Source organism: Heterocephalus glaber, unplaced genomic scaffold (assembly GCF_053883595.1).
Source record: "Heterocephalus glaber isolate CG9 unplaced genomic scaffold, H.glaber_assembly_v1.0 deba00001641, whole genome shotgun sequence".
Taxonomy (NCBI): domain Eukaryota; kingdom Metazoa; phylum Chordata; class Mammalia; order Rodentia; family Bathyergidae; genus Heterocephalus; species Heterocephalus glaber.
In genome coordinates, this window is record NW_028258396.1 from 18,802 (window position 1) to 31,741 (window position 12,940).

At 37.3% G+C, this 12,940-nt stretch overlaps 1 protein-coding gene across 1 annotated transcript in view; it reads left to right on the forward strand.

Moving 5' to 3' along the window:
* Nucleotides 1–11,606, forward strand: part of LOC147822386 (cadherin-related family member 4-like) — a gene marked incomplete at both ends in the record, with an annotated part of 30,035 nt that extends 18,429 nt beyond the window's left edge. Inside the window, 2 exons of the mRNA XM_087196922.1 lie at nucleotides 11,036–11,177; nucleotides 11,353–11,606. Coding sequence (XP_087053048.1) covers nucleotides 11,036–11,177; nucleotides 11,353–11,606 — 396 coding nt within the window. The remainder of the gene's footprint in view (nucleotides 1–11,035; nucleotides 11,178–11,352) is intronic.
* Nucleotides 11,607–12,940: the final 1,334 nt, after the last annotated feature.

Below are 12,940 nucleotides of genomic sequence, written 5' to 3' on the forward strand. Positions count from 1 at the left end.
ACATCTGGGTGTGGAATGCAGCCCAAGCAGTGCGTGAAAGTCAGCTTCTATCAGCAAATGCTCTCAAGGAGGAAAGGTATCAAATTTGTAAGACAAGGTGCCTCCTCAGGAAACTTGAAAACCAAAACCAAAATCAAAATAAGACTGTTGAACTTTACTTCCAGAGTGACCAGAACGTATCACATTCCAGTCATTAAAGTTTGAGTGATGTAAATTCTCCTCCTCTTCATGGCCCTTGACGTTGGCACTGTGGTTATTTTAGGCACTATGGCGGACGGCTAGGCGCTGTGGTTGACCTTTGCATTTCCTTATTGCAAGTGGTGTCCACTGTCTCTTTAAGTGTTTGGCGAAGTGACCTTGTTGCTTTCAAATTTTAATATAAGAATTGTAGGGAACAGGGGAAGGGGACGTTACCAGAACCTCTGCAGTGAGTCCTAGTCTCCTGCGAGCCACGGCAGCACACGGTGAATTACAGGAAAGGTAGACAAATGAGAGTGAGAAGAAGCTGAGCTTTGGGTCTGATCAGTGCTGCTCTGGGCAGCAAAGACAAAAGCCCCCTAGCTTGCAGCACCTTTTATTCAGTACATCGGAGAAACAGATGTAACAAGTGCAATGCAGAGTTCAGCACTTCACAGTGGGATCAACAGGTGTAACAGGACTGGGGGGCAGTGGCAATCTAAGAACAATGAGGAACTATACAGATAAAGATTTGGTTCCTCCCAGGGCGTCTCCCGCAGGTGTGGTCTTGTCCTGGAGAATCACAGCATCATGGGATCACTGAGGTCTCAGTTGTGACTCGAGGCCAAAATGGAATTATGTCTCGGAATGCCATAGCTGGCCTGCAGGTGGAAGAACTAGGCCTACTCAAATGATTTTTCCCTAGAATTATGTAGCATTGCTCCCAACAAAGAATGCTGTGTTTATGTACGATATTGTCCTGTCTTTTGTGTTTCTCATGCTATTTTTCCTTCTTCGTTTCAATTTTTGACATTTTTGGTCCTTATGCGTTTGACATGTAAATGACTCTGTACATTTCTGAAGTCTATTTCTAAAAATTCAACATTAGGGTCTGTATTTTTAAATTGGAATTTGGATATGCTTGCATTCATTGTGGTTGTTGATATACTCAGATGCATTCTATAATCTTATTTGTACATTGAAAGTTTGTTATTATTTCTTTTTTTTACTTTTCTCCTTTCTGAGTGACTGATGTGTTTCTGCCTTGCCCCTCCACTTGCTTCAAAGCTGTATGTATGTTATGTTTCTTTCTGTCCATCAGTGAGTCTCCTGGAAACCATTCCGGGATCCAGTCTGAATCCATTCAGGAGACACAAACCCAATTCATATGAATAGCAAAACTGAATATGAAGAATTTTACAGTAAAAGTACTGCCCAGGTAAGATGACAGAATGCGACTGTATTAACAGCCACAACACATGTAACTAATCCTCACTTGGCACCTCAGAAATGCACACCATCCTGTTGGATCACATGCAACTTAGGGAACCCTGTTTCAAAATAAATTCATGTAAGAATGTTAATAATACACCCTTGCTTGTTTACCATAACATTTTATTCTAAATATTCTTAGAGGATAAATTAATCGAAACAAGTTAGCAGCAGTTAGGGTCAAAGTTTCTTTAAATATTATTTCTGTTAACTCTTTTCTCCTTAAATGTTCATTTCATGGTACCGTATCCTGGTACAGATTCATTTTCTCTTTTCTTTTTTTCCTGCAATACTGGGAATTGAAGCCAGAACCTTCAAACAAAGCAACATCCCTAACCCTTTTTAAAAAGGTTTGTTTGTTGGTTGGTCGGTTGGTTGGTTGGTTGGTTGGTTTTGAGACAGGGCCTTGCTCTAAGTCACTACGTTGTCTAGGCTGGTCTTGGACTTCGGATCCCCCTGCCTCAGCCTCCCAGACTGCTGGCATTGCAGGCATGTGATGTCACACCTGGTTTAGGCCTCTCTTTTTTTTATTAATATGCATTTGTGTTGCATAATTAATACATTCACTGAGGAGAATCGGAGCATGCACACATCCCAGCTTGGGCCTCTTGCGTCCCCTGTCCCCTCCCAGCCTTCCAGGCCGAAGTCCTCTGTGCTCCTGAGCTGTCCACTGAAACGCGTGGTCTTCCTGGCCTCAGATGTCACCGCCTCTCCTTTCTTTTCATTCTCTATGTTTTGGAGACCAGTTAGATACACTGTGGTGCGGTCTGCGTGTTACATTCTCCATTTCTCTTGGTCACTCTTTCCTCTCTATTATGATCGATGCAGTTTCTTCATGCCTGTATTCCAGTGCAGTAATGATTTCATCACCATGCCTTATCTGCTGTTGATATAACCTTGTGTTTTAAACTACATTTAAGTGTTTTTTAGTTCTGAAAGTTATAATTTGCTCTTCTCCAATATTCTTGGATTTATTTTTATATTCTCTAGTTTCTTATTTCTGGAAGTAGGTTTTATTTCTTAAAAACTTTATATTTTTCACTTGATAGTTAAAATACATGAAGTACTTGCAGAGCAAAGCCCTTGTTGCTTGTATCAGCAAGTGCTCATTTAATGGGCCCTTTTCCTCCCTCCAGGTCTCCTTCGTGTTGACCCTCCTGTGAGTGATTTTAATCTGAAGGAACCCTGGAGTGAAAATGAAAGATGCTGTTGGGATTTCTATTGGGATTGCATTGAATCTATATAGCAGTTTTGGAAGTATGGCCATTTTCACTATATTGGTTCTTTCTACCCAGGAACAGGAGACATCTCTCCATTTTCTTATATCCTCTTCGATCTCTTTTTTCAGAGTGCTATAGTTCTCAGTGTAGAGGTCTTTAGCTTCCTTCGTTAGCTTGATTCCTAGATATTTCATTTTTGGGGGTTCTATCGTGAAAGGAATTGTTTCTCTAATTTCTCTCTCAGTGAGTCTGTTATTTGTGTACAAGAGGGCTTTTGATTTTTCAGTTGTGATCTTGTATCCAGCTACTCTACTGAATCTGTCAATTAAGTCTAGAAGTCTTTTGGCAGAGTTTTTTGGGTCTTCTATGTAGAGTATCATATCGTCAGCAAATAATGACAGTGTAACTTCTTCCTTTCCTTGAATTTTGTGTGTTGACCTTGTGTCCAGCTACTCTACTGAATTTGGTTATTAAGTCTAGGAGACTTGGTAGAGTTCTTCAGGTCTTCTATATAGAGTATCATGTCATCTGCAAATAATGACAATTTAACTTCTTCATTTCCTATCTTTATTCCTTTTATTTCTTTCTCTTGTCTAACTGATGTGGCTAATGTTTCCAGAACTACATTGAATAGTAGTGTCTTGTTCCTGATTTTACCAAGAAGGGTTTCAGCTTTTGACCACTTAGCATGATGTTAGCTGTTGGTTTTTTATAGATGGCTTTTCTCAGGTTGAGATAAAGACCATCTATTCCAGAAGATACCTAGAATAGCAAAAACCATTCTAGGCAACCAAAACAAGGTAGGGGATATCATAATTCCCAACTTGAAAGTATACCACAAAGCTACTGTGATGAAACAGCATGGTACTGGCAAAGAAATAGACCCGAGGATCAGTGGAACAGATTAGAAGATGCAGAAACAACTCCAGACATATTCAGCCACCTCTTCTTTGACAAAGGAGCCAAAAACCCTTGCTGGAGAAAAGATAGCCTCTTAAATAAATGGTGCTGGAAAAATTGGATTTCCACTTGCCAAAGATTAAAACTAGACCTATACCTCTCACTACTCACTAAACTAAAATCAAAATGGATCAGAGATCTAAATATTAAAACAGAAACACTAAATCAGCTGGAAGAGAGGTTAGGTAGAACTCCTAAAGACATTGGTGTCAGAAAATATTTCATTAACAAAACCTCAGTCACACAGGAACTAGCACAAATAATCAACAACTGGGATCTCTTCTTATTAAAAAGTTTCTGCACAGCAAGAGAAACCACCAACAGTGTGGAGAGACAACTCACAATGTGGGAAAAAATTTTTACCAGCTGTTCCTCAGACAAAGGACTACTATCTAGAATATATAAAGAACTTAAAAAAAATCAGAGTTCCCAAATTTAAAGACCCAATCCAAAAATGGGCATCTAATATGAACAGACATTTCTTAGACAAAGAAATAGAAACAGCAAATAAACATATGAAAAAACATTCATCATCACTGGTCATTCGAGAGATGAAGATGAAAATAGCACTGAGATTCCACCTCACCCCAGAAAGAATGGCTGCTATCAAGAAATCAACCAATAACAAATGCTGGCGGGGCTGTGGGTAAAGAGGAACCCTGCTCCACTGCTGGTGGGAGTGCAGACTGGTGCAACCACTGTGGAAATCAGTATGGAGATACCTCAAAGAACTAAGACTAGAGGTCTCATTTGACCCAGCTATCCCCCTGCTGGATATCTTCCCCAAAGAATTAAAAGAATCATACCACAGCAATATATGCTCACCCGTGTTTACAGCAACACAATTTGTAATAGCTAAAACTTGGAAACAGCCCAAATGTCCATCAACTAGTTACTGGATAAAGACTTTTTTAAATAAAATAAAGTACTACTCAGCCATAAGTAATGAGAAAGTAGAGGCATTTATAACTAAATGGATGCATATCGAGGCAATACTCTTAAGTGAAATAAATAGGACACACTTATGTAAATACCGAATAGTTTCTCTGGTGTGAGAAACTGAAAGTGTAAATAAGAATTAAAATGTATAATACATAATGTGAAATAGGAAGATAAGGTCCAAAGGCAAGGGGAAGTGGAAGGGGTAGGGGATGGGAAAGGAATAAATATGAGAAAAGAAAAAAATGGAGGATCCTTTCTCTTAAAATAGATTATATATTGGTTCTAATTGGAGAAAGAATGCATTGCCCACTACATCAACTGTGTTCGGCTCCCTTCGCCCCAACAGTTAAACCAGGCAGTGCCTTTCTTCACACACTGCCTGTCCTGTGTCTCTAGGGCAGGAGTCACTTCAACCAGTGGATTCTTGTATTGAATAAATTCGATAAGTTTTTCATTTTTGTATTTCCTTACATATTATCTTATAAAATGTAACAAGAGTGTGACATTTTTCGACAGCTTGTATTTAAACAATGGGTCTGGTGAGTGGGTGACTTCCTGTCCCTTCCAGTTGGACCCCAAGCCTCTTCTCCCGATCCAGCTCTAGCGTTTCTGTGGAGATCTGAGTTCCAATTTCTGCCTGTCTCTCTGCATCCATCTCTGTCTGTCTGTCTCTGTCCCTGCCTCTCTCTCACGACAATGTATCAGTTCTCTAGATCTTCAAGTGTATTGATCGTCACCTTTTGTCTAGGATCTATTTACTTGTGGTGCCATAGCCCTTCAAAGCAACTGGTCTGATCACCGCCAGAGGCAAAAGTCTCCAATGCACGTTTGAGTATTGAAACTCAATCAGCGTTCACCAGTGATTCTGCTAAAACCTGCTGCTTGGAGTTGCTGGTGTACATAGTCAGAGGACACAGGCGTACTGAACAGTAAAATGGTACATTTTAATTGAACATGTAAGCATTATAACTTTGGAGGAGAGGATGAGCGCGTGAACATGATGAAGATGTGATGTGAACACGCACCAGCTTCCCAACCTGAATGCGCTGTGTGCTGCAGACATACCACAACAGTTCCAGGGGACTGAGTGAGGGCACTTGGTTACTAGACGCTTAACATGAAAACACTGCGTCTCAGAGTTTGGCACTGGGTCACACCTTAGGACCAAGGTCTAATGTCACATTACGATGTTTTCTCACAATTTCTAGAATTTAAAGGAATACAAATGTATGATTTCGTTAATGAGCAGCTCTATATGATTGATTACATGGCAAATATATACAAACATAATAATAGAGCAATTAAGCTTGAAATTGAAATTTTAATTGAGCAGCAAACATACTCCAACAAACAAACACAACCGCACTGTTGCTGTCCAGTTGTTTGGCTTGGTCTTTGTGGTCCGCTGTACCCCACACGAGCTCTGGGGCACCTCGCTCCCAGTTGCCGCAACCCTCTTCTCTAGAGGTCAGACGGCCCCGTCTTAGGTACAGGGAAGAAATGTGCTCATCCTCATTTTGAAACCAGAGAGGGCGTCTAGGTTGCTTTACACAAAAGCATCTCCTCCACTCCACTTGCCCATGTCTTAAAAATACAGAATCAGTGTTGAATTTATTAAATCTATGCTAATGCATCCCCAGGTGCCTCTCTCTTTCTCCTCCCCCCGCAGAATTATACATTACTTCAGCCTTGAGTTTGGCCTTGCTGTCATACACTGATTTTGATTGTTCGGGTTCTGGTTAAGGATATAGTATTATATCATGGCAAGTAACAGTAGGTCTCCCAGTTTAAGTAGTAATTTCCAGAGTAATGAAAGCCGGTTACATTATATTAACCCAAAACTTAAAGAATCATTTACATTAAATAAGGGATGTATAAGTGTGAAGATAGTTGTGTTTGTAGTATGTGTAGAGCATAAATATTCTTTTGAATATGGATTTAGTGAGTTTTTTAATAAAATATAATCAAGTAATGTGAAGTACAAAGATTCTTTAGTAGAACTAATCATTTCATGAATTTTAAAATTTGTAGCTCACCCTCTTAAATACAAACTTTTATCTTTATGACTAAATGTATACAGATGAAAATAAAAATTCAGAAACTTGTTACAAATTCATGTGTGATGCAATATATAGAACACTAAATTCAAAAAGCTTTGGTCAGTCCCTGGGTATTATCATTATTTAGTTTGTTAATCTGTGAGAACCAAGATTTTCAAAACACTATGTGCCATATATAACCCAATTTATCTTCCCATGAATTCCCTGTGGGTACCCAGTGCCCAGACAAATAATCAACTATAATTTTAAATTAGATATGGAAGACTCATATCATCCCTAAGTATTTTTGTGAGAGAATGCTCTACCTACAGATACCTACTCTTGTAGTCTCCATTTACAGAATAAGTTTCAAGTTGTATTATTTTGTGTGTATTGTTCTGCTTCCCGTAATAAGAATCCATGCCAGCATAGCATATTATTAGAAAAGGTTAACTCTATTAAGTTTCCATATAATAATTTTCACTTAAGTACAATTTATAGCAAGGAAATGGTTCATAATTCCTCAGATTATCCAAGAGTTTATCTTACTTGTGTTTCAAAAATTGATCCTTTCCAACTTAAAAATCTATTCTATCTTCAGACAATAAAATAAACATATTACTGAAAATATAATTTCTATATTGAAAATATTAATTCATTAAGGAATAAGAAAATTGATTTATTCACTATTGCTATAGCTTACTGTGTAACAAGACAAAAATGAAAATACATTTTTCCATTACTTAAAGATAATCCTAACTCAATTTATTTCTCTTTAATTATGAACAGGTTTGAAAGAACTTCCTAGAAGCACTATTCTGAGTTATTAAAACATAGTTAAGAAATACACATCCTAAAATTCTAAAGTATGAGCATGGCAGATGTTTAATAACTCTAATTTTTAAAGTGTATAGACAGTTCAAAACTTAGTTTTTCTCTCTTGTAGGCTTTGGATTGATCATATATCCATAAATGAATGGTTATACTTCTAATATCTTAATTGGGAATGTTTAGGGACATAAATGTACTGTGTTATACTGTAATTGGAGAGCGAATTAGTCAAGGAAATGATAGTCTTCTGCCAAAATTAATTCTGGCAAGCAACACTGGAATGAAATATTAAATCCCAAGCCATCGAAACAGCCCCTCAGAAAGAAGGGACTGATTATTCAGGATTGGCAGGGTCTCCTTGTGCTTAATTTGAGAACTAGCTTAAGGGCTGGTCAGAGCAATATTAGGGAAGACTTCCTCCTTCCAACATGTACCCAGAATTCAAAAATATAATGGTGATATCAGAAAGACTGTTGAAAATTAGAGCTCTAGAAGGCTAAGTCAAAAGGTGTTTTTGGAGGCTAACACTAAATAAGAGCCATAAACAATAGTAGAAATATTTCTTGAAAGACTTTAGAAAATTTCTCTCTAAGGAATATTTGTTCGCCCTATCTTCTCTTCTTTTTAATAATGTGTTTATTTTCTTTAGGGTTATTAATTCCTCATTGTAGGAATGGATTAATTTTTAGAGGTAACACTTTATTACAAAATGCATACGTAAGTTCATCTCAATTAACTCTTGCCCAGTAACATTTAACTTTGTCCTTGTAACCATAAAGTGCTTTTGCTTAAACAACTGTATTTGTTTTGTTATTAATTCACATGACCCTTGGAGTGATGACGTGTGCTAGAATATTCTGAATAGAGATATTAGATGTCATAAATGCTATTTCATGCCTTTGTAGAGTGAGACACTAGGAAATTATTACACTTTTCTATATGCTGTTTATGAAGGGGCTACTGCATGTTCAAACTCATAGTGGTAGTATTCTACTACAGCTGTTTTATTTCACAAATGAATAATTTTGGGGAGAGAGCAGTAGGTAATAAATAAATATTTCCAACAGGCGTATAGCTGGTAAAATGAATTTTCTGCAAAGAGATGCATTAGAAAAAAATGTAGAAGTGAGGAGCCCTGCCAACATCCAGTTTTGATCATTTAAAACACTTATTTATTCTGCAGTCATAGAATCTAAGTCAGAGGGTATGGTGTGTGTATGTCTGTGTGATCTCTCTAGCTTATATGCCATAATCTACAGCCTAATTCAGTGATACCACCCTTCCAAGACTGCTGAAAAGTTCAGTTTCCTCCTTGTTAGGTGATTCAGCACTCATTACATGAAAAAATACAGTTTTCCTGGTGGAGACCTTAAAGGTAACACGAAGTTGAGTAACAGCATGTTTGGTCATGGGAGTTTTTCATTTACATGAGTAGAGTTTAGTGTACCTAAATATTAATGTGACATTCTGGCACAAAGGAAGCAATTTTCTAAATTTTATTACACTGCAAGGAAAAATCAGAATATAAGAACATTTGATAGTAAATAATCATGAGACTAAATTAATTTTAACTTAACAATAAATTCTGCCTGCATATAACCTTGGCTATTGATGATCCATGTTGCAATGCATTTTACTTTGTACCTCCAATTCTCTGTCTGTATTTGGTCTTGTAAAAATATTTTCTCCAATAATCTCCTTCTATTTTTCCTTTGTACTAAAATGGGAAAAAAACAAACTAATTTAAAAAGTGAAAATTTAGATTAAGTACTGGCCAGTGATTTTTCTTCCCATAAAGAAAATTGGATGCCTGTATTTGATTTTAAAATATTTTACAACCAAAATTTCAGTTTAAAAATGTTCAACATATATTCGGCTGATTTAAAAAATAATATTCAATCAATGTGTTTGGAATTTAATTCAACATTTAAGCTTAAGTATGGAGAAGTTATAAAACATACAAATCACAGTTGCTTAATCTAGAAGAGTTCAGGGATGGATATCAATTTAGCCATCATTGAAAGGACAAAGCAATGGCTGCCTATAACTAACTGACATTAGCAAGTGCATTGTCTGAGGTACTGAAGGTGTTGGCACACAACAGAAGTAGGCTGGTACAGAAATGGTGTAAACTGGTCAGGACCCAGTAGAAAGCAGTATTATATAGAGAAAATAGCACCTAGGTAAAAATTTTGAACTCTGGATTTAACATGTCTTTGAGTTCTGCTTCTACCACCCAATAAATGTCTAAGCTTTAATTTTTTTCTTAGTGTATTTCACTGTCTATTATAAAATAGTAGCTTTTTGAAGGGTTATTGTGCAGGGTACATATGAGTGTAAGCAAATTAGAGTCTCACACACAGTAGGCATTCAATAAATGTTAGTGAGAGTTGTTTTTACTATTTCTAAAGCAGCTATGAAAAAAAAGCCAGATCTATCTTTCCCATCCTTTCGCTGTATTTGGAGGGAGAGAAGAAAAATAAAGAGAATTCCTTCTCAGGGTCAAGATTTTAATTTAAAGGAGAGCAAAGGACTTGGAGTTTGCCTTGCATTGTCTGTCAAGAAAGGGACCATTTAAAGGGGGGAGCTCTGGGATGTCCAGGAAGTACTACTAAGGAAAAGGACAAGGGCTGAGCTGAGCTAGACTCTTCTGTGTCATTTAAGATTCCATTCTGAACAATTGGGGTCTTCCTTGAGGGGTTGTACACTGTGAGAACAACTCCGAAACTGGGCCTGTGTTCTTTAGGAACCACAGCTACATGAGTGTGTGGTCAGGAAACAATTCTGCTACAGCCTGGATCAGTGAGAAACAGAAAGTTCTCAGAAACTCAGAAACAAGCTATCCTCATGCTTTGGTAGTGAAAGGCACCAGTGAAATGATTCCTTTCATAGATTAGCAGATAAGAGAGGGAACAGAGATGATGGGAAGAAATGGATTAGTTTGTATCCTAGGTTACAGGATCAACCTTAGAATTAAAACATTCCCAGAGACAATTCATCTTTCAGTCTAATTACTGAAACCATCCATTTGTGTGAAATGTCAGTTGCATGCTCCACTAAATTGTGAGTTTTTCCAGAACAAAATCAGGCTAAATTTACAGGCAAAAAAAAAAATTATGAGATCAATAAAAGAAAATGTTCCTAACAAGTAAATCTGCCCAACAGTAAGATATGTTTCTTTTAGATATACTTATTTGCATGATAATTTTTTTTTCTGTAATAAAGGGAAGTTATTAATGTAGATGACATTGAGTTTTCAATCTTATTTTAAGTTTAATAATCTCATAAATTGCATGAGTACCTGACATAGTGGTATTACATAGGAAATAGACATCTGTTAAATGAAAAATAATTTCTCATTTAAAATTAGAAAAAATTGTGAAATTTATGACAACTCTAAACAAGAAAAAATTTTTGATGAAGCATTAACAAATATTCTTAAAATGTAAAATAATCAAGATGACTTGGGTGCTTGAGTATTAAGTATACTAGAGCAATACTGTGAAGGGAAAATCATAAAGCTTTAAAAAGTAATTGATTAAAATATGGCAAGATGTTTGGGACACGTTTTAAAGAGATAACACTTTTATGTAGAACGTGAACGATGAACCTCCTATGTGTCATCCACCGCATTTGGAAACTCGGATTTATTCCACGGTCAAAGGCCCTTTTATTCAACTCAACTGTTCAGACACAGACTCTCCACAGGGACAGCTCAGCTATTTAATTGTAGGAGGTAAGAGGTATGATTTCAAATACATCATTTCTTTACTATTTTACAAGACATTCATGCGGAATTTTTATAACTGTTAGAAACATATCATGAAATATGTTTTTTTCAGAAACACCTTACTATAATAAAACAATGCTAATGTAGCTTTATTTCTGTCTCCTTACCTCATCATTCTCAGGAAATACAAATAATCAGTTCACACTTTGGAGACTGGGTGTTGATCCTCCTTCTCTGGCCACCGGGCAGCATTTCCAGTATGATGGATTTCAGGGAATTCAAGACCCTGTGACTTTCCAGTTACTCGTGCAAGTCACTGATGAATTAGGTGGGAATACAGCTCGTCAGCTGTCAGCCACTTCTACCATCATCGTGCATGTGGTTCCCTGGATCACATCACGGCCAGCTTCGTCCACAAAGGCAGCTTCAACGACAGTGAGTACTTAGTGATTTACTGTGATTCTGCAGTAGTAGGAATCAGTCATAAGCACACAAAGCACTTGGGAACCCGCATTTTGGAAATGAAATATATTCATGAGAGAGTTACTTTAACACAGACAAATTTTCATCATCAAAATAAGGATAAGTTATTGTGGTTATTAGTCATTAATTTTGAGTTGAGGTAAATATGTCAATATTAATTTTGTAGCCCATTTTGCCATTTATTTCAACAAAATTCTTGGTAATTCTGTTGATTCTTATCATTGTATAATTTATCTATGTAAAGTAATGCAAAGATTTTATTATGGGCATAGCACTATATTAGGATTATAAAAATATTTGACACCATGCTTTCTTCAGAAGCATACAATCTCACTAGAGGACAAGATAGATACTTTGAGTCAGTCAGTTCAAGCTGCTATAACAATACCATAGTCTGAGTGGCTGACGTAATCACAATAAACATCTACTGCACTCAGCCCAGGAGCTGCGAAGACAAGATTAATGCAGTAATCGATGCAGTGTCTGGTGAGGATCAGTTTCCAAGTGTGAAGATATCCGTCATCTCAGTGTGTCCTCACATGACAGGAGCGCTGCAGAGCTGGAGGCTTCCCCCGCATCTCTGTGGAAAGACGCCAATCCCTTCCACAGGGATTTGCATTCATGGCATAATTGCCTCTCTCAGACCCACCGCTCAATAATGTTGGATTGGGGTTAGGATTTGCACATGTGTTGATGGAACCCAAACATTCATTCCCTAACACATCCAGGATAATTTAACTAAATGCTACCCAGTACCAAATGGTAGCACAATCATTACTTAAGTTTGAGATTGAAAATAAGGTAAGTTTACTTGGGAAACCATAACTTCTCCAAAACTAGAAGAGGAAAGAAATGATGTAGTTTTGAAATAATTGATACTCACTTTGTTCATGTAAAGAGGAGAAACTCTAGAGAACAGGCAGAGAGTTAGCCTGGAAAAATTGTAATGCACCTTGGATTAGTGTCAGGAAGAAGAGGGCTTGGGATGTAGCTCAGTGGGAGAGAAAAAGAAAGTTCAGGGTAGACATGAAAAATATTTGAAAACGGGTTCCTTGAATGTAAGCCTGAGCAGTTTAGATGCCAGTGCAGACACAAAGTTACCACCTTTATACAGCAGCGAAGACAAGCCCACCGTGCTTGGAAAACTTCACCAATATGCAAAGAAGTCAATGATGGCGTGGAACTGCTTTGTGCATTGTGCAGTTAAAGCAGCCATTTCGGTGCTCATTTCCATTTCCTTACTGACACTCCTAGGATGTTCCCTATACAACTAAGCTGATCTAATG